Source organism: Gracilinanus agilis, chromosome 5 (genome assembly GCF_016433145.1).
Source record: "Gracilinanus agilis isolate LMUSP501 chromosome 5, AgileGrace, whole genome shotgun sequence".
In the NCBI taxonomy this organism is placed as follows: Eukaryota; Metazoa; Chordata; class Mammalia; order Didelphimorphia; family Didelphidae; genus Gracilinanus; species Gracilinanus agilis.
Genome location: NC_058134.1, coordinates 42,830,814 through 42,852,604, shown reverse-complemented (window position 1 = coordinate 42,852,604; position 21,791 = coordinate 42,830,814). Strand labels below are relative to the sequence as shown.

The window sequence follows — 21,791 nt, the reverse complement described above, 5'->3', positions numbered from 1 at the left end:
TTCCTAGCTGTGTGATCCTGAAAAAGTCACTTAAACCGCAGTGCCCAGCCCGTACCACTCTTCTGTCTTAGAGCCAATATACTGTATGGACTCTAAGATGGAAGGTAAGGGTTTTTATGAAAAAAAAATTTCAAGTCTATCTCCCCCTCCCTCCACTAGATTATAAGTTCCCTCTGTCATCAGTTTTTAATTTCCTTTCTATTTGGCTCCAGCACAACCATTTTGTTTATAAGAAAAAGGGAAATCAAGTGCCTGGCTAGAGCTTTTCTTATAGTATGGTTATTTAGCTGAGACTTGAAATAATTTAACTGAAGGCAATTAACTGGATAGTGTAAAAGATGAGGCACCAGGGATGTTAAAATGTAACCTAAATGGTTTGTGAATACACACACTGGGTTGAAGGAGAGACAGGACCAACCAGGATAGGGAGACTAGGGTTCACTGTTTTAACTGACACAGGAATGGCAGTTAGCCCAACGGTCACCCAGCTCACCCTAGGCCAGGGTCTATGGAACCAGCAGGCAAAAGTAAAAGTTTATACAGTTTAATTGAGAGTAACTAAATAAAGGATGGGATAGGGGATTCTACACTTGAAAACCTAAGGGGCAAACCACAGGGGGCAAGGAAGGCCTTAACTACACTATCCTAATTGACCTAATCCAGGCAGGGCCCAAAGGAGCAGTACTGGAGTCACAGGGAAGGCTCCTTCAAACCTGGTTCCAGCCAGGTTTGGTCAGCACAGCTAATAGGCCTGAGGGTGGCTTTGGGTTCTCACGGTAATCCAAGGATGATCATAGGATGCCAAGAGCCAAGGTGATCCAAGGTACCCAGGTAGAGAGAGTGAGCTTGAGATGCTGTCCATCAGATCCCAAACCACTTCTTCACTTGGTGCAGCTCTGCACGTCTTGTCCACTTGCTGAAAGCCTTCACCTCTCAGGATCCCAGGGAATCAGGATGCAGTTTTTCCCTAACTCTGAGATCTCCCAGGGTTAGCAACAGTTATGTCCAACCACTAATGGAGTCCCTCTCAGAGTACAAGCCCTATTTCCTGCTCCTTCATTCCATCTTGGAATCCTCCAGCCCTTCCTGCTAGGTCCAACACTATTACTAAATTAATTGCTAAATAAACCCTCACAACAGTAGCAATAAAAGGATTTCAGAATTGGTTTTGCTTATTATAAATTTCAGACTAACTGTAGGTACTCATAGTGTTTACTGATCTATTTACAACTTGATTCAAGTTTTTTTTCCTTTTATCTCTTGACACAATCCTCCTTCCTCTCTAGTAGGCTACTGTAGGATTTAAATTAATGTCTAATACTCCAAGTATTATATTTTATAAAGTTTATAAACACTAGAAGGAATAAAAGGGTAATTAGCTAACAAAATAAAACCACACGATGAAGTTTTTTTACCTGCTCAAAAACCATCCCCCCTGAGGGGGGTGTTGACAAACAAATGGATCACCCAGTGATACATGGCTGTTATGAGTATGTGAGGTATATGAGGTATATAAATCAATTGTTAAAAGGGAGTCAAAAACATAAAAAAATAGAAGAGAAGAAAAAAATTAAAATTAAATAATATATAAAAATTCTGAGTAGGCAAGAAAAAGTCTATAACAGGTCCTAGAAACAGGGCCCAATAAGTGATTTATGTTCCACAAGCTTGTAGGTCCATCGCAGCAGTATGCACTTACCCAATCAGCAGCCACAACTACAGAAAATTGCCACACTTATGAAATACAGAAAAAGGACCAGATTTTAGCAGCAAATGGGAAATATTCACTTGTCTGATTTTTACCTTTGCTTTAAGGGATAGGGGAGCCAGCATTGTAGCTAGACTGAGATACTTTGCTTGTATCTGGCACAAGGAAGTACTACGTCTGATGTTGTCAAACAGCTGCTTCCTCAAACCCTGAAAACAAGTCCTCTCTCGGTGCAGATTCTCATCCATCCCAATGGGATTGGTTGGTCTCCTTGACCTTGTGCTTCTTGGCACTGTAAAATGACTCTTTTGTGATCCCTTCTCCTGGAATCAGATACAATCATTAATCAAAGTCCCATAATATATAACAATCAATGGCAGGTTTCAATAGTCTAAGGCTTTTGGGTATGCAGTAATATTAGGGCTAAGGATATTGTGAGCTTATATTAGTGCAAAATCAAAAAACCATAAATACTGGCAACATGTGCTTCAAGTACAAAAAATGAGAGAAAAAAGAAAACTCAAATACTCTATTGCACATACAAGGAAAAACAATGAAAAAAATTTTAAATAAAAAATATATAGTTCACAATCAGTGACACACTGTGTTTGCCCAAGGAGAAGCAGAATGCAAAGGTTTCTCACCCAAAAATGAGATCCATTTCCTTTATAACTTGGTCATGATCCACAGTGTGAGTGCAAATGATTTTTTATCAAGTAACAGCTTTTCAAAACAGTAGTTTAGTAGCCAACGCACATTCAAAGAAGTACCAAAATCCCTAAAATTACAAGAGCTCAAAAATTCTACCAAGGTTACTGATACAGGTTGTAACCAGTTTGATGCAGTACATTCATCATCTATTTGACAATTAGCAAAGGCAAAAAGGCACAAAAGGCTGTATAGCAATATGTGACCTTGATGGATCTGGTGAAAAATCCAGTATCCATAAAAATTTGTATTTTTGCATCAGAAAATATTTGTCCAACTTGACTATGGACTTTTACAATGGTATTATCTCCAGTCTGGGTATAGGACATTAAAAATAGATAGTAGGATGGTACAAATAAAAACAGTATAACAGAACATATAGTTAATAGCCAAAATACAGTAACTTAAAGTGACAATGTAACAGAATATATTAGATTAGATCAATATGTGAACTTAACACACAAAATTAAATCTTAAAGTAAACATTCAGCAAATACAATAAGTGTGATAAGATATAGTCAACTCAGTGTCAGTAGAAGATGCTCTTTTTACATGAAAGCAATGAACCCAATGTTATATTGAATCTCTGGGAGCTTGAAGATCACCTTTGATTGACAAATAAGTCAGTTGGATGGAATGTTCCCAGGGAGGTCATGCGAAAGGCAGGAGGAGGGCAGTTGAGAATCCTGAAGAAGTTCTGGGTCTTTGACCTGTGCTGAGGCTAGAGATCGGTGGATCCTGGTCTTGGAGTGAGAGGTGCAAACATCTCTCTGCAAACTCTTCCTGTACTTGAGATACCGTGCCAACCTGTACCTGACCGCCACCTTGGTGTCTACTGCCCCTAGATATTAGGAGTTACATCATCTAGATATCTAGGTTTCCCAGGGCCCAGGAGGGATCCGGGAAGTGGGCAGGAGATGAAGAAGAGGGTGGAAAGGGTGGAAATAACTCAACTGTAAGGCTGAAGATCTACTGAAGAAGTCAAAGATATCCCAGCAGTTTACCTACTCTGGTTTAGTCCTGGCCAGACTGAACCAGAGGGAAGCTACATTGATTCTTCATCTGCCAGCAGTTGAGATTTTATTAGTAACCATTAGAATAGGGTCTCCTATACCACAGTCCTTACCCTTATCCTTCTTGTTTAATATAAAGTTTAAAGTACCTTCCGTAAGCAGTGTCAAAGCTTGTTTGGGAGGGAGAAATTGCAGTCAGAATACAAGGTGTTATCCTAGCTAAAGAGCCCAAATCAACATATCAATTAACCTCAGGTGGGTCCTGAAGGGATATACCTCTTAGACCTGAAGGATCCTGCCTGGGCAACTGTTATAAGGGAGAAGGGTCATCTTATTTCTCTCTGTACATCAATTTACCATCTCAAATAGATCAAGAGACCTCCCATAATTATAAATAAGATATAGTCAACTCAGTGTCAGTAGAAGATGCTCTTTTTACATGAAAGCAATGAACCCAAGAGTCCTTTTCTCCAATTTTGATAGCTGTTGGAGTGCTTAACAGGACCTGAAAGGGACCATCCCAGGCAGGCTGGGTCACTCCAGTGCGCTGGAAATTCTTTATATATACCTTGTCTCCTGGGTGAGACAAGGGTCATGGAGCAAGAAGTCTATAGGTCCTGCTTGTACAGCAGCTCCAGATTCATGGAGTTCTCACAATTTGATTTGCAAATCCTGTATAAATGAAGCAACAGAAGTATCTCCCCCTAGCAATGTTGTATATGTGGGAGAGAAAGGCTTAGCCTGCATAGGGGGATGTCTAAAAAGCATCTCAAATGGTGAGGTGTGTAGATCTCCCCTGGGCCTGCTTCTAAGATAAAATAGGGAGAATTTCAGACCATTTTAAATGAATCTCTGTGCACAATATGCCAGTAATAGTTTTGAGGTTTTTATTCATTCTCTCAATTTGGCCTGAGCTCTGGGGATGATACAGTACATGGAATTTGGGAGTTATCCCCAAACAAAAATATACCTAAGATAAAACTGAATCGGTAAAAATGAGTTCCCCTGTCCGAATCAATATGTGCAGTGAAATATTGGGGACTATAATTGATGTTGTTGAGGAGGATGCTGTGGTAAAATACTTTGTTGATGTTCACAAAAGTATCTTTCAGCTTTCCCTCAGAAGGAAAGCCAGGAGTGATTTCCCTTCACCATGCCAGTATATAACTTACTTGGAGACTATATATTTATAAAAAATCTATTTATTTATATTTGACAGATATAAGTATAAGGATTAATAACAAGGAAAGCCTTAACACCAAAAGGAAACTATATCCAACCACTTTCTATGTTTGCCTCTGTGATAATTAGATTAAATCTATACCGCCCATCTTTAGATTTAATCACCAAAGGTGAGAATACCTCTAATTCTGGGAGGTCTGTAACCCATGTATGCTAGAGTGAGTGATGAATCAGAATCAACTGACAATTGTGATTGGACATGCAACTTAGAAGGGAGGCACAGGAATTGACGCATAAGTGACCCCTTTAAAAAGACGGAGTTGAGTGAATGAGAGGTCTTCAGTTGAAGACGGCGTCTAGTGACGGACCTCTTCTGGTTCCTGGAGGAGTGTGGAGGAGTGTTGGATCGCTGAGACCCTGGTGAGACTGCTTTAAATATCTTCTTTGAATTCCACGTGGTGAGTTTAAAGACTGACTGAATCTTCCTGAACTTCTCTTAAGAAGTTTCTTTAGTAGACTCTGTGAATGAAGTTTTGCTCCATTCACCTCCGGGCCTCTGGCCCTCTAACTCTTGGCTGAGAGTTAAGATCTACCTGGATTACAATGCAACCAAAATCAGAAGGGAAACAACAAACTGGGGAAAAAATCTTTATAACAAAAAATTCTGACAGAGGTCTAATTACTCAAATATACAAGGAGCTAAATCAATTGTATAAAAAAATCAAGCCATTCTCCAATGGATAAATGGGCAAGGGACATGAATAGGCAATTTTCAGATAAAGAAATCAAAAGTATCAATAAGCACATGAGAAAGTGTTCTAAATCTCTAATAATTAGAGAAATGTAAATCAAAACAACTCTGAGGTATCACCTCACACCTAGCAGATTGGCTAAAATGATAGCAGGGGAGAGTAATGAATGTTGGAGGGAATGTGGCAAAATTGGGACATTAATGCATTGCTGATGGAGTTGTGAACTGATCCAACCATTCTGGATGGCAATTTGGAACTATGTCCAAAGAGCAATAAAAGAATGCCTGCCCTTTGATCCAGCCATACCATTGCTGAGATTGTACCCCAAAGAGATCATAGATAAACAGACTTGCACAAAAATATTTATAGCTGCGCTCTTTGTGGTGGCAAAAAACTGGAAAGCAAGGGTATACCCTTCAATTGGGGAATGGCTGAACAAATTGTGGTATTGTTATTTAAAAAAATAAGATAATCTGAGTGGGTCAAATGAAACGCAATTTGGGTGAGAGGAAAGATATTGGGGATATTAGGAAATTACAAGGTGATTGGAGGAGGAATGAAGGTAAGGGAAGATACATGGGAGATAAAGGAATTGGGGTATGTAGGAGAGGGCAGTTCAAACAGGTTTATTCCCAGAGGCTTGAGACAAAGGATACAGGGAGGAAACTAGGGCCAGTAAGAAATGTTTAGGTTTGACTGGAGGGTTTCTCTTGTTAGTTTCTCCAGTCTCTTGAGGGAGGAGTTGGGAGGGCCAGTCAAACTGATGGCTGGAGGAAATCTTGAGGTAGGTACTTCCTGCCAAGATGGATGCCCCAGTTCTCTCAAGAAATAAAAGAAAAATGATCCCTTCCTCTTGAGCCCTTGTCTTAATTTTCGACACGATTCACCACAGGGTTTGAATAGGTAACAAGGGGATTTATTAATACCAGGCTCAGTAAGAAGGGGAGAGGGATTCAGGGTTTTCTAACTGCTGCCAGGGAGAGGGGTGATGGTGGGGGATGGGTCGCGGAGAGGTTTAGACAGAAAGAGTCTGGCTCTCCCAGGCAGGAAGATTTGACTGCCTTTTAAGTAAAGTCTTTATCAAATCTAGGGGTAACTTATTTGAAGATACTCTTAATTATCTAAAGAAACTAAACCCACAATGTTCAATCACCAAGCCCTCCCTTCCAACCAGAACCCAAAGGAAAATCAGGGAAGGGGAGAGAAGGAGATGGGAGATCAGGGAGAGGTCCAGAGAAATGAGATAGGTCCAAATTTCCCCAAAACAAAATAAGCACAGGCCAAGGCCAAAGCAATTAAGCCAAAGCCAAAAGGCCAAATCAAAAGCCTCCAGCCACAGCAAAAGCCAGAAGGCCAAAGCCTCATCAGTTGGAACTTCACCTCTATTTATAGCTTCAAGTTCTAACTGACTTTCTCAATATTCTAAGATGTTTAACTGACTTTTTGTGACCATTAGAAATTACAGAAGCAAAAAGTTTCTGTTAGCCACTTTGCATTACAGTATATGTTGGTGATGGAATACTATTGTGCTCAAAGTAATAATAAACTGGAGGAATTCCATGTGAACTGAAAAGACCTCCAGAAATTGATGCAGAGTGAAAGGAGAAGAGCCAGAAGAACATTGTACACAGAGACTGATACACTATGGTAAAATCGAATGTAATGGACGTCTGTACTAGCAGCAATGCAATGACCCAAGACAATTCTGAGGGATTTATGGAAAAGAACGCTACCTAAACTCAGAGGAAGAACTACAGGAATGGAAACACAGAAGAAAAACAACTGCTTGAACCCTTAGGTTGATGAGGACATGATTGGGGATGTAGACTTGAAAAGACCACACCAATGCAACTATCAATAATATGTAAATAAGTCTTGATTGACCACATGTCAAAAACCTGTGGAAATGCGAGTTAGCTACAGGTGGGGAGGGAGGGGGGTAAAGGGGGTGAAGGGTAAAGTAAAAACATGAATTATGTAACCATGGAAAATTTTCCTAAAAATAAAAAAATTAAAAAAAAAAAAGATCTACCTGGATTAATTAGAGGATCCTAATAAATTACCTACTGGGTTAGATTCTTATTTCCTCTCTCTCTTCTTAAATATAAATAAACTTCCATAAAAGTCAATTTTGACTTGAGATTATTCTTAATTGAGGATTGGTAATATTTCAATCCTCTGGTGACCATCTTTTTTGAACCCATAAAACCCCTTTTCCCCCTTACACCTTACAGCAAACTCTTCTGTGTCTTCAAGCTCCTCTGGACCTTCTTAGTACTTACTAAAAAGCCTCAAAACACTATCTGACTACAACCTAACTATAATCCTTATTAAAATTAACTTAATATTGTCAAAGATGTCTCCAAGTAAACACAGAGTTAGTCAGCCTAACATGGCAGAGGCTGGCTGACCAGAGGGCAACTCTGAGATGGCCCAGAGTCCAGGCAAAACAGGTCTTTGATCTTTCTTCTCTCAAAACCATTCTCCAACAAAGTAGATATTACAGATTCTTCTCCACGATGATTTCTCACAGTAAAGAGGGTAGGAAAACTTCAGATGGCTTAGAATTCTCTCTCCTCTATATATAGCAAAGAGCAAGGTCTGAGTTGTCTTCACCAGAAGCCAGAGAAAGAGAAAATAACTCCCAGAAGTTCATGCACAGCACTCTGCCTTGCCTGAAACTTCAGAGACCCCTTTCTCAAATATGTTATCTTATCAATACTTAATCAATATATTTCCTAATTTCCTTACTACAGCAGGCAGGCCAGAGTGAGGAATAATCTCTTTTAAGAGCACCTTGGCAACAAAAGCTGTGGCCCAGGAAGTAGGAAATACTTCCAGACATCTGGTCAGTTGATCCACTTTGACTTTGGCATAGTGATAAAATCAATTTGCAGGTGTTCAAAAGGTGTGTAAGCCAGAGAATGCCCACCAAAAGCTTTGCTACGAAAGGAGTTCTGATTGAATGCTTGGCAAGTAGAGCAGGCTGTACACGTTCTTTGTTTTTGTTTGGTACCCAATGCCCTGGGTACCAAAGTGACCATTTTTATGTATGGATTGGCAAATTTGGTGATAAAAACTTCTAGAGAGCAGGGGTTTTTCTTCAGATGACACCCATATTCCATTTATCTGTTTAGCTTTAAAATTTTGCTTCCATTTTTCCACTTCCCTTTCATCATAAGAAAGGGATAAATTTGAGTCATCAGTGGTTGTTAATGTTAAGATTAACTCAGGCTCTTCTAAGGCTACTAGCTTTGCACCAGTGTCTGCCCAGTCATTCCCCTTAGAGACAGGGTCACTGCCCTGAACTACAATGAACTATTACTAGGGCGCCAGGGAGCTGAAGGGCAGAAAGAACTTCAATAATAATTTCTGCATTAGCTATACATTTTCCAGCTGATGTTAAAAATCCCCTTTGAAGCCAAAGCATACCCACTGCATGTTATATTCCAAAAGTATATCTAGAATCTGTGTAAATTGTTGCCTTCTTACCTTTGGCAATTATACAGGCGTGCTTCAGAGCTATCAGTTCTGCATCTTGAGCACTTATATTTGAGGGCAATGAAGCTGACCACAGAGTGGCAAATTCTGTGACTACAGCAGCACCAGGGTAGCATATGCTATCCCTCATGAAAGAAGAACCATCAGTGAATAAGACTAAGTCTGGATTATTTAAAGGAATGTCCAGGAGATTATCCTGAGGTTTTTCAGCCATTATAATGCAGGATTTATGCAAGATCTCTTGCATTTGCAAAATTACCCTAGACAATCCTGTCAGTTAGGAGAATGGAACTCTGGCCTGGCAGGTACCAGTCCCAGGAGAGATGATAGTTTGAGCTGGGACTATAAAAACCCCTGCAGAACCAACCTGGGGGTTCTGATTTCCTTGACCTCACCCAGACACCCAGCTACCCCTGACTTCCCCTTGGGGACCCCGGGAGGTTGAAGGAAGATTGAAGGGAGGTTTGGTTTGTGGAAAGTGGACAGGATTTAGATTACAGTAGCCTAGCAACAGGGACACCCCATAACCAATTCATCAACTATATCTGTATAACTGGTGGGCCAAATAGCATCAGGGCAGTGTTAAACCATCCCAGGCTGAGGGCTGGTTCCCTTGGCCTGGCCTTACCTTCTAGGTCCATAGCCAACACTTACCAGTCGCACCTAGCAACAGTCTCTCAAGATCCCCAAACCCTCTTACCTCAGTTTTCCCTTCCATGTTAAAATAAACCCTTAGCCTAAAACTGTGAGCTTCTGTAGTTATTATAACAACATCTTGGGCTAAAGGGGCTGAGGAGAGGGGAGAATAGTATGTTAGTGGAAATTTGGGGTTCATTTGAGTTTCAAATATTTAAATATATTACAAACTTCCCATGGATGTTTAGGGGACTTGGAAACTACATTTTCCATGATTCTTCTTGTAATGCAGGTAGACAGATAGTGTGATTATGTAAAAGAACAGTATAAGACTCCTGAGGTCATTGGAGGCAGTCTCTTTGGTACGAGGGAGCCAGGTGAGCAGAAGGTATGGCAGGGGATTTGAATTAGATGTTAGCAGGCACATGGCCTTCTTTATTTTTCCAACATGGCCTTAATTAAAATATTAATACTTTTAATATCCACCTATATCCATTTTAATCATAACAATAGCAAACACTTGACTCTAAAGGAAGTACTGGGCAAGTATCCATTTTATTCAGGAAGTATGTGAGCTTCACTTCCTGTTGAGTTCTGCTTTCACTCCAGCAGGGAGGGGCCCCTCACTCTCCACCTTAAAGGAGCCTATAGCAGGGAGACCGACTGGGCATCACAGCTCAGGCTACACATCCCTGACAGTCTCAAATCACTTGCTACTGAAGTTACTGGCTTTCAGGCCCAGGTGATACACTTGTACCACCAGCTCCCCTGTTATCAGCCACATTATCTACTTATTATACCATGGACACTAAAGATTCACAACTGTGCAATGGTTTTCCTGAAACTGGTAAATCAGGAAGCAAGGTTGCAGGATTTAGAATTATAGAGCAGTTTAAAGTAATATTCTCATTGCCTAACAAAGTTACCTCATACCTTTCAAATCTCTTATCAGAAAATGCCTGTGTTCTTTGTCTTAGCAACAATGCTTCTACTTCATGTGGGTGCATTATGGTTAATCAGCAGATTTAGTTAACAATAAGGCTATGGCAGCTACACCTCTAAGACATGGTGATGCTCCTGAAGCTACTGGGTCAGACTGGGCTGAATAATAAGTAACTGGACACTGAGCAGGTCTCAAAGATTGAGTTAAAATATCTGAAGCTACCTCTCTGTTCATGTGCATACAAAGTAATTGGCTTGTTGTAATCTGGGATGCCTAGAGCAGGGGCAGACAGGATAGCCTGTTTTAAATTAGAAAAGAGTTGACAAGTGTTCTGCCTCTAATTTAAGGGGTTCAGGGACTGAATTTTTGTCAGAGCAATAAGGGGCTTGGTGATTTCCCCATAGGAAGGGACCCACTGCTTACAAAACCCTGTTGCTCCAAGGATTGCCCTCAACTGTATCTTAGTGGATGGTGCGCACAATTTTTTAATATTTTCAATGGACTTAAGGGAAATGGAGCAGGCACCAGCAGTTAAAATGAACCCTAAAAATTCCACTCCACTGAACCTTTGCCTTAAAGATCTTGTAGCCTCTTTTATGTAGCTCTAAAAGTACATGTTTTCTGTCTTCTTGGCATGCTGTGGCATTTGGTGAGACCAAGAGCAAATCATCCATAAAATTTATCAAAAGCTTTCCTCAAACTTAATACTTTCCAAATCTTGGCTTAAAAATCTGTGAGAACAGGGTGGAACTTTCCACGAATCCCTGTGGTAGCCAACACCAGGTCCTCTATGAACCTTTCCAGGTGAAGGCAAATATATACCTTGAATTCTCATGAACAGGGATCAAGAAGAAAGCTGAAGAGGTCTGCCACCGTAAAATATTTTGCTATACTTGAACTAGAGGAGACAATTGTGTTTGGGCTGGGAACCACAGGCTGTCTCTTAACGACATGATTATTTATAGCCTTTAAATTCTGGACAAATTGATAGACAACTTTTCCATCTGGGTCTAATTTTGGCTTTTTTACAGGTAGGATGGGAGTATTATATTCAGATTTGCATGGAATTATTATTCCTTGCTCAATTCATGAATCTATTACTGGGGTAATTCCCTCAATTGCCTCTTTCGATAGGGGATACTGAAGAATGGAAGGAGGTGGCCCATCTTTAGTCCTAACTGAACAGGAACAGCTAATTTAAGTAGGCCAACATTGGAAGACAATGTGGCCCAAAGAGACTCAGGTATATCAGCTGGGATTTCAAACGTGGGAGGCTCCTTCATCTCCTGACTGTCTGAAAGAAGTACAGGCAGTAAAGTTAACGATTCCTCAGGCAATTCTATTGACACAGAGCATCTGGAAAGTAAGTTATTGTGGCTCTAAGCTTATATAAAAGATCCCTTCCTAGCAAGTTAATAGGGGATTTAGGCATTAGGAGGAAAGAATGTTCTACTGTTAGGGGTTCTACACACACCATTCAAGGGGAAAACTTTGGGACCTTTAGGGGTGGTCCTGAGACCCCTACTACATTTAATGAACCAATAGAGTCACATTCAGAATCAAGTTTACTCATTAATACTGATCTGGATGCTCCATTGTCTAAGAGACAATTGTAATACGAGTTTCCAACTTTTAGGGTTACATGAGGTTCATCACTATGGTGGGGGGGAGTGAATAGATAGGGATAACTGGCACTAAAACATCAGGGTCTGGGAAATCAAAGGTTTAACTCTTTGATTCCAGGGCCTTTACCCCACCTGCACACCTTCATAAAGATCATTGGGTATTACTCTGAAGTTCCCCACACTGAGGGGCATTTTCACCTTTAGTATAGCGTGGATGAGCTTTGTTGTTTATTAACATTTGCCTCAGTTAGAGTATTATTTCTGTAAATATTATTATTTCTAAAGTTGTTATTATTTCTAATTACTTGATTCCACTTCTTACAGTCCATCATTACATGACCTCTTTTTCCACAGAAGTAACACATTAATGAATGATTTGTGGATTTTTGCAAAAGGACTATGGCCACTCCCTGATCTTCTTTTATTTCTCTCCTTAAGTCCTCCACTAAGGTATTGTTCTCTTCATCTTTCTGTTTAAGCATTATATTTTATAAAGTTTATTAATAATCTCTAGAAGTAAAGGAATAAAAGCGTAATTATCTAACAAAATAAAACCACATGACTAAATTTTTCTACCTGCTCAAAAAACCCACATCTACAGCTGCCATCACAGGAAGAGAAGAGAGTGAGAGGCGGGACTATACAAAATTTATATCCTGACTACTTCAGCATGTAACATGAGGAGAGTGGGGTGCTGGGAATTGTAGTTTTTAGGGTAACAGATTCTAATTACACACTACAATAGTTCTTAGAAGCATATCTTTGAAATGTAAATCTTTCCCTTCCCTTTTTGGCATCTGTAAATTTTTTTTAACCCTTACTTTCTGTTTCAGTAACATATGTATGACAGAGGGGCAAGGGTTAGGCAGAATCAAATGACTTGTCTCAGATCACACATCTAGGAAGTGTCTGAGGCCAAATTGGAACCCATGTCCTCCCAACTTCAGGTCTTGTTCTCTATCCACTGTGCCATCTCACTACCTCTGAAAATGCTAATTGTATCTTTCCACCTCTCTACCCTTTGGATGTAACTAGAAACTATATAAGCCTTGGGAAAACTCTATCTGGTGCTCAGTAGTAATTTGGACTTAGAGTCTATGGTTTTCTTACTAGATCTCTTCTGGATGATAGTTTTGATTGAGAACAGTGCAAATCAACAAATCTTGGATATTATCATATCACTTCCTTGACCTCTTTCTATATTGGATTATCCAAATTGGATACGCAACATTTAAAGTCTGGGACTGGTGGTGGTGTCAGCCTGTGGGCTCAGACCCAGGGTCTCCAAGTGTTTGTGTTCCTCACTCTGGGGTTACCTCTTGTGACCAGTTAATTCTTCACCCCAAGCATGGGGCCTGAGGCCCCTGGACTGAAGAAAGTAGGAGTGGGTCCATCCTTATGCAATCTGGAAATACCGTAGTACTTATTTTATTACTCAGCCTAGATGGAAAGCAACAATACACACTCAGTGCCAAGGAGACCAGCAAGATGACAAGTGAGGAGAGCTGGATGAGGGGTGAAATACACTGTGGTCTGGTGGCCTAGAACTAAACCAACTCGACCTAGATCATTTAATAGTTCATTCACATACCAGTTAAAATAGTTCTGATAGCCACATTCATTCTTGTATTTTAAAGCACCTCATTTGTTTTGTGTTTTATCTCTGGTTTATGCATCTAATCTAGACCTCTAGATAGACTTAATGGCTTCATAAGGTCACAAAATATTTGAGTTTTAAGGGTCCTCAGTGGACATCTACATAAACTATTATCTAAGAATTCCCACTGAAATTTTTATGACAATTTATATTTCCTTTAAGCCTTTCAGTGAGGGGGAACCCATCTTCCTACCCATTGGCCACCTCATTCCACATTATGACAGCTCTTGTTGCTAGAAAGTTATTTCTAACATCAGGCCTAAATCTGTCCTTTACACCTTCCATAAGACAATTGCTCCCAGGCCCTCTTTGCCTCAACAGTGGTTTACTTTCTTTTGCCTAGGAGAATCCCTGACAGTCCAGATTCATGATGGGGAACCTATGGCACATGTGCTAAAGAGAGCACAAAGAGCTCTCTCTGTGGGCAAACATGCTGCCTGCCATAGTTAGTTACTAGTGAGGCAGAGGGACTTGGATGGAGCTGCCCTCTCTCCTTCTCCACATGTGCCTGAAGATATTCCTCACTTCATCTATCCCTCTGCCTAGCAACCCAGTGGGAGCACTTTCTCCCTCCCCTGTCTGGGAAAAGGAGGAGGTCACCCCACCCAACTTGGTCCAGAGGGGTGGCATGACATGAAGTCTCTAAAAGGTTCACCATTACTGGTCTCAATTGATGTGTTTTTTTTCCTTTCCCATTCTTTGGAGATTTTCATTTTGAGCTCCTAGTTAGGAAAGACTACTCAATGACAAAGCTTCATTCTCTTTCTGGAAAGCCAATTATAAGCCCACTCAACTACCCTGAGCATTTGAAATAAACATGGTACACTAAGGTACTGGTAGAAGCAGTTTCATATTTTTTTGATTTTAAAAATTTTGAACTTAAAACTAAATAACGTTAGAATTTCCATATGCATTTCTTATACAGGAAATTGAAGACCAGAAATTACCTGCTGGAAGCCATGAAAAGTAGGATAGAACAAACAGAAAAGGAAAATCAAAAGATTATAGCACAAAACCAGTCTTTAAAGACCAGAATTGGGCAAGAAGAAGCCAAGGATCTCATGAGACAGCAAGAATTAAGAAAGCAAAGTCAGAAGACTGACAAAATAGAAGGAAACATGAAGTATCACACTGAGAAAATTAACAACATTGAAAACACGTCTAGAAGTGACAATTTGAGAATCATTGGTCTGTTGGAAAACCCAGAAATCAACAGGAACCTGGATGTCATACTACAAGAAATTATCCAAGAAAACTGCCCTGATGTTCTTAAAATAAGAGGGCAAAATGACATTGAAAGAATCCATAGATCACCCTCTACACCAGGGGTCGGCAACCTTTTTGGCTGGGAGAGCCATAAATGCCACATTTTTTAAAATGTAATTTCGTGAGAGCTGTACAGTGGTCACAGTGTGCGCTCCTGTAACAGTGCATGCTCCTGTAAGAGTGCCTGAAAAAAATTGACTTTATGGCTCCTGCAGAAAGAGCCATATCTGGTCCTCAAAAGAGCCAGATATGGCTCAAGAGCCACACATTGCTGACCCCTGCTCTACACTAAATCCTCAAAAGACAACCCCCAGGAATATAATTGTCAAATTCAAAAGCTTCCAAGCTAAGGAGAAAATTCTACAAGAAGCCAGAAAGAGACAATTCAGATATCAAGGAGCAACAATCAGGATTACACAGGATCTGGCAGCTTCCTCACTAAAAGACCACAAGGCTTGGAATAGAATATTCAGAAAGGCAAGAGAATTGGATCTACAACCAAGGATTTCCTACCCATCAAAACTGACTATAGGGGGCAGCTGGGTAGCTCAGTGGATTGAGAGCCAGGCCTAGAGATGGGAGGTCCTAGGTTCAAATCTGGCCTTAGACACTTCTCAGCTGTGTGACCCTGGGCAAGTCACTTGACCCCCATTGCCTACCCTTACCACTCTTCTGTCTTGGAGCCAATACACAGTATTGACTCCAAGATGGAAGGTAAGGGTTTTAAAAAAAAAAAAAAGAAAAAGAAAAAGAAAAACTGACTATATACTTTCAGGGGAAAGTATGGGCATTCCACAAAATAGAAGATTTCCAAATATTTGTAAAGAAAAGACCAGAACTAAGTGGAAAGTTTGATATCCAACCACAAAAATCAAGAGACACATGAAAAGGTAAATAAGAAAGAGAGGGGAAAGAAAAAAATTATTTTAATTTGCTTCTTTAAGGGCTTCAGTAAGATCAAATTACTTGTATGTCTATATGGAAAATGGCATGTGTAACTCTCAAAAATTGTACACACTATTATAGTAATTAGAAGAATTATTCATAGGGAGAGGTTGGGATACTAAATGGTCTAAGATGATATGCAAAAAAAGAAAAGGGGGAAATAGAAGATGGCAAAAAGAGAAACTTGAAGGAATAAGAAAAATAGGATAATCTATACCACACAAAGAGGAGCATGGGAAGGGGAGGGAATGAATACCATTATAAGAAGGAGAGGAAGAGAGTATTAATAGGTAATACTTAAACCTTACTCTCAGTGGAATCAACTCTGAGAAGGAAGAGCAGCTAGATCCATTGGGATATCCAATTCTATCTTACCCTACAGGGAAAGTCAGAAGGGAAAAAACAAGGGGGCGGGGGAGAGTGAGACAGGAAGTTCAAAAAGGGAGGGAAAGAGGTGTGGAGGGAATTTAAAAGACTCTAAAAAAATAATGAGGGGTACGAGAAGGGAGGGAGCAAAAGGGGAAATAAACTGAGGGTGGGGGTGGGTAGGTCTGATTAAAAGCAAACCACTGGTTTAAAAGGAAACAACGAAAGAAGAAAGAGCAGAACAAGGAGAGGAATTCAAAATGTTGGGGAATACAAAGATGACAATCATAACTCTGAATGTGAATGTGAACTCTCCCATAAAACGGAAGGAAATAGCAGAGTGGATTAAAGACCAAAATCCTACCATACACACATGAGGCAGAAAGACACACACAGGGTAAAAATAAAAGGCTGGAGCAAAATCTATTGGGCTTCAACTGAGAAAAAGAAGCAATCATGATATCTGACAAAGCCAAAGTAAAAATAGATCATTAAAAAAGGGGGGGGGGGGGGCAGCTGGGTAGCTCAATGGATTGAGAGTCAGGTCTAGAGACAGGAGGTCCTAGGTTCAAATCCGACCTCATACGCTTCCCAGCTGTGTGACCCTGGGCAAGTCGCTTGACCCCCATTGCCCACCCTTACCACTCTTCCACCAAGGAGCAAATACACAGAAGTTAAGGGTTTAAAAAAAAAAGATAAGGAAGGTAATTGCATCCTAATAAAAGACAGTATAGACAATGCAGAAATATCAATAATCAGCATTATGCACCAAATGATATAGCATCCAAATTTCTAAAGGAGAAATTGGTGGGGCTCAAGGAGGAAGTAGATAATAGAACTATACTAGTAGGAGACCTAAACCTTCCTCTATCACATCTAGACAAATCAAACCAAAAAATAAATAAGAAAGATATGTGAATGAAATTTAAAAAAAATGGAGTTAACAAATATGTGGAGAAAAATAAATAGAGACAAAAAGAATACACCTTCTTTTCAGCAGCACATGGAACATCCACAAAGACTGACCATGTACTAGGGCACAGAAACATGGCAAACAAATGCAAAAGATCAGAAATAATAAATGCAACCTTTTCATATTATAATGTAATAAAAATAATAATTAGTAAGGATACATGGATAGGCAAATTAATTGGAAATTAAATAATATGAATCTCCAAAATCAATCAGTTGAAGAACAAAACATAGAAACAATAATTTCTTTGAAGAGAATGACAATGATGAGACATCTTACCAAAATCTATGGGATGCAGCCAAAGAAGTACTCAGGGGGAAATTTAAATCCTTGAGTGCATATATTAACAAACTAGGGAGGGCAGAGGTCAATGAATTGGGCAAGCAACTTAAAAAACTAGAAAGCAAACAAATTAAAAATCCCCAGATGAAAACTAAATTAGAGATCTTAAAAATTAAAGAAATTAATAAAATTGAAAACAAAAGAACTATTGAATTGATAAATAAGATTAGGAGCTGGTACTTTGAAAAAAAGAAATAAAATTGACAAAGTACTGGTCAATCTAATAAAAGGAAAGAAGAAAACCAAATTAACAGTATCAAAGATGAAAAGGGAGACCTCACCTCTAATGAAGAGGAAATTAAGGCAATCATTAAACACTATTTTGCCCAATTATATGGCAATAAATACAGCAATTTAGGTGATATGGATGAATATTTACAAAAATATAATTGCCTAGGTTAACATGAGAAGAAAAAGAATACTTAAATAATCCCATATCAGAAAAAGAAATCAAACAAGGCATCAAAGAACTCACTATGAAAAAAATTCACAGGACCAAATAGATTCACAAATGAATTCTATCAAGCATTCAAAGAACAACTAATCCCAATACTATACAAACAATTTGACATAATAAGCAAAGAAGGAGTTCTACCAAATTCCTTTTATGACACAAATATGGTACTGATCCCTGTGTAAATGGAATTAGCTCAAGCCCATTTATAGTTAAAACTCTAGCTACCAGAGATAATGTCATCCCCACCTCCCTTAGTGGGGAGGGGAGATGAGTTACCCACACATGACAACACAGAAGTTAAGGGTTTAAAAAAAAATCACCCTAGACAAAATAAAATGCTTGGGAATCTATATGCCAAGAAATACACAGGAATTATACAAATACAACTACAAAACACTTTCCACACAATTAAAACTAGATCTAAACAATTGGAAAAACATTAATTGCTCATGGGTAGGTCAAGTTATCATAATAAAAATGACTATCCTATCCAAATTAATCTATTTATTTAGTGTCATACCTATCAAACTACCAAAAAACTTTTTACTGAATTAGAAAAAACTATAACAAAGTTCATTTGGAAGAACAAAAGATCAAGAATACCAGGGGAAATAATGAAAAAAGAATGTGAAGTAAGGTGGTTTAGCAGTACCAGATTTTAAATTGTATTATAAAGCAGTGGTCATCAAAACAAGTGACATAAGCAAGACAGTGTATGATAAGCCCAAAGACCCCAGCTTTTGGGACAAAAATCCACTATTTGACAAAAACTGATAGGAATATTGAAAAACAGTATGGAAGAGATTAGGTTAAGATCAACATCTCACACCCTATACCAAGATAAACTCAGAATGGGTGAATGACTTGAATATAAAGAAGGAAACTATAAATAAATTAGGTGAACACAGAATAGTATATTTGTCAGATCTTTGGAAAAGGAATGATTTTAAAACCAAGCAAGAGTTAGAAAAAATTACAAAATGTAAAATAAATAAATTTTGATTCTATTAAATTTAAAAGTTTTTGTACAAACAAAAACAATGCAACCAAAATTAGAAGGGAAGCAACAAACTGGGAAAAAAATCTTTATAACAAAAAACTCTGACAAAGGTCTAATTACTGAAATATGTAAGAAGCTAAGCCAATTGTACAAAAATCAAGCCATTCCCCAATTGATAAATGAGCAAGGGACATGAATAGTCAATTTTCAGATAAAGAAATCAAAACTATCAATAAGCACATGAAAAAGTGTTCTAAATCTCTTGTAATTAGAGAAATGTAAATCGAAACAACTTGGAGGTACCACCTCACACTTAGCAGAGTGGCCAAAATGACAGCAAAAGAAAGTAATGAATGTTGTAGGGGATGTGGCAAAATTGGGACTTTAATGCATTGCTGGTGGAGTTGTGAACTGATCGAACCATCCTGGTTGGCAATTTGGAACTATGCCCAAAGGGTTTTAAAAGACTGTCTACTTTTTGACCCAGCCATACCACTGCTGGGTTTATACCCCAAAGAGATCATAGGGTAAAAGACTTGTACAAAAATATTCAGTCACCCTCTTTGTGGTAGCAAAAAACTGGAAAACAAGGGTATGTCTTTCAATTGGGGAATGGCTGAACAAATTGTGGCATATGCTGGTGATGGAATACTACTGTGCTCAAAAGAATAATAAACTGGAGGAATTCCATGTGAACTGAAATGACTTCCAGGAATTGATGCAGTGTGAAAGGAGCAGAGCCAGAAGAGCATTGTACACAGAGACTGATACACTGTGGTAAAATCGAATGTAATGGACTTCTGTACTAGCAATGATCCAGGAGAATTCTGAGGGACTCATGGAAAAGAACTCTATCCAGTCAGAGGAAGAACTACAAGAGTGGAAACACAGAAGAAAAATAACTGCTTTATCACATGGGTGGATGAGGAAATGATTGGTGATACTGACTGTAAAAGATTACCCTCGTGCAACTGTTGGCAACCTTTTTGGCCCTGAGAGCCGTAACCGCCTGCAGAAGGAGGAGGATGGAGGCGGAAGGGGCTGGAATATGGGGCAGGGGCTGAAGGGCCCCCTGGGGCATATCGTGGGGCTCTGGGAGGACTGGAAGGTTGGGAGGTGGAGCCAGATATGGCTGGAGAGCCATAGGTTGCAGACCCTTGCCCTAGTGCAAATATCAATAGTATGGAAATAAGTCTTGATCACTGACATATGTAAAACCTAGTGGAACTGCCTGTGAGCTATGGGAAGGGGTTGGGGGAGTAAAAACAATTTTTAGCTTAAAGAATATACAAAAACAGGTAGTAGGCTGTATGTACCTTGAGGGCTTGCTTTAATTTCCTGACCCCTGGATAATTTTCTTTTGATTTTCATAGAATCTCAAAGAATCAAGTCATAGAAAAAATTAGGTAGCATCTCATTCCCTTTTTTTTTTTTCACTTTATATAATATTGGAATTGTTCTTTAAATGTACGATAGAATTCAGAGCCCTTTTAGGGGCTGCTCATCCATGTGTCTACCTGCCACCCAGCTCTCACCTGTGGATCCAAGAAGCTGTAGCATGTTCTAGAGCTATAGCCCAGGAAAACCTCTTAGTAGAGGGCTAACTCAAGTTGAGGGTAACCAGCAGGTCTCCTTGTCAGTGAGTTAGGGGGATGTGTAACCCAAGCATGTGAAAACCTCTCCCAGTAGAATGGGTGGATGAGAGCAATTTGTTCCAACAGCCATGAAAGCAGCTGAAGCCGGTGATATGGAGTACTTAGAGTTTGGTCAGATATCAAATATGTCAAGGTCATCTCTGTAGCCTGGAAAAATGGAAGATTAGGTGGTTCAGTGAATAGAATGTTAAGGTGGGTGTCAGGAAGACTCGTCTTCCCACTCTAGCCTCAGCCACTTACTAGCTGTATGACTCTGGGCAAGTTATTTAACCCTCTTTGCCTGAGTTTCCCCACACCTAAAGTGAGCTGGAGAAGGAATTGGCAAATTACTCTAGTGTCTCTGCCAAGAAAGTTCCAAATGGGGTCACAAAAAGTCAGAAACGATTGAATAACAAAGGGGAGAGAAAGAGGAGGTGCTGCCTGTAGCAAAGGAACAGTCACACAACTAGGGTTCAAAAGGCGCTGCTGGTAGATTCGTTAAGGTCAAGGCACCGCTGTCCCTGCCTCCCTCGACTTTTTCCTCTCCACCCTACAGCCCCCAGGGAGAGAGGAACTGAGGGAAAAGCAGGGAATGGAGAGAACCCTGCTCTGCCATTTTCCGGGCAGCTTTGAGCAAAACCTTTCGTCTGTCTAGGGCTCAGTCTCCACTTTTGTAAAATGAGAGGCCTCCTAGGGCCCGTTCGGGTCTCACGGGCCGCTTCTCTCAGCCGCTACCTCACTAGACTCCTCGATAGGAAGAGCCCAGATTAGGTTTTGGAAAAAGTAAGCCTCAGCACCCACGGCGCCCGAGGGAGAGGAGGGGAAGAAAGTGTTCTAATAGCCTGATACCTTTCCCTTTCCCGGAAGCCGTAAATCGCCCCACTTCCCCCGGGTGGGAAATGGGAATGGATCGGAAACGAGATCTAGGAGGCACCCGGAGAGGGTCCTCCCACCGCGCCGCCTTCCTGGCGTCACTTCCGCCAGGTGGCGGAAAAGGAAGCTCTCAGGTTGGCGCGAAAATCGGCTCTGGGGCTTGGCGCTCCCTCTCTTCTCCTCTCCTCGCCCCCGCCCCCCTGGAGGTCC

The 21,791-nt window shown here is 40.0% G+C and overlaps 1 protein-coding gene across 1 annotated transcript in view; it reads left to right on the top strand.

Moving 5' to 3' along the window:
* The window catches only part of LOC123249778 (DNA topoisomerase 2-binding protein 1-like), a 62,829-nt gene that overhangs the window by 40,527 nt on the left and 511 nt on the right, over positions 1–21,791 (top strand). The window contains exon 13 of the mRNA XM_044678899.1: positions 21,576–21,744. Within this exon, the coding sequence (XP_044534834.1) occupies positions 21,576–21,744 (169 nt within the window). The remainder of the gene's footprint in view (positions 1–21,575; positions 21,745–21,791) is intronic.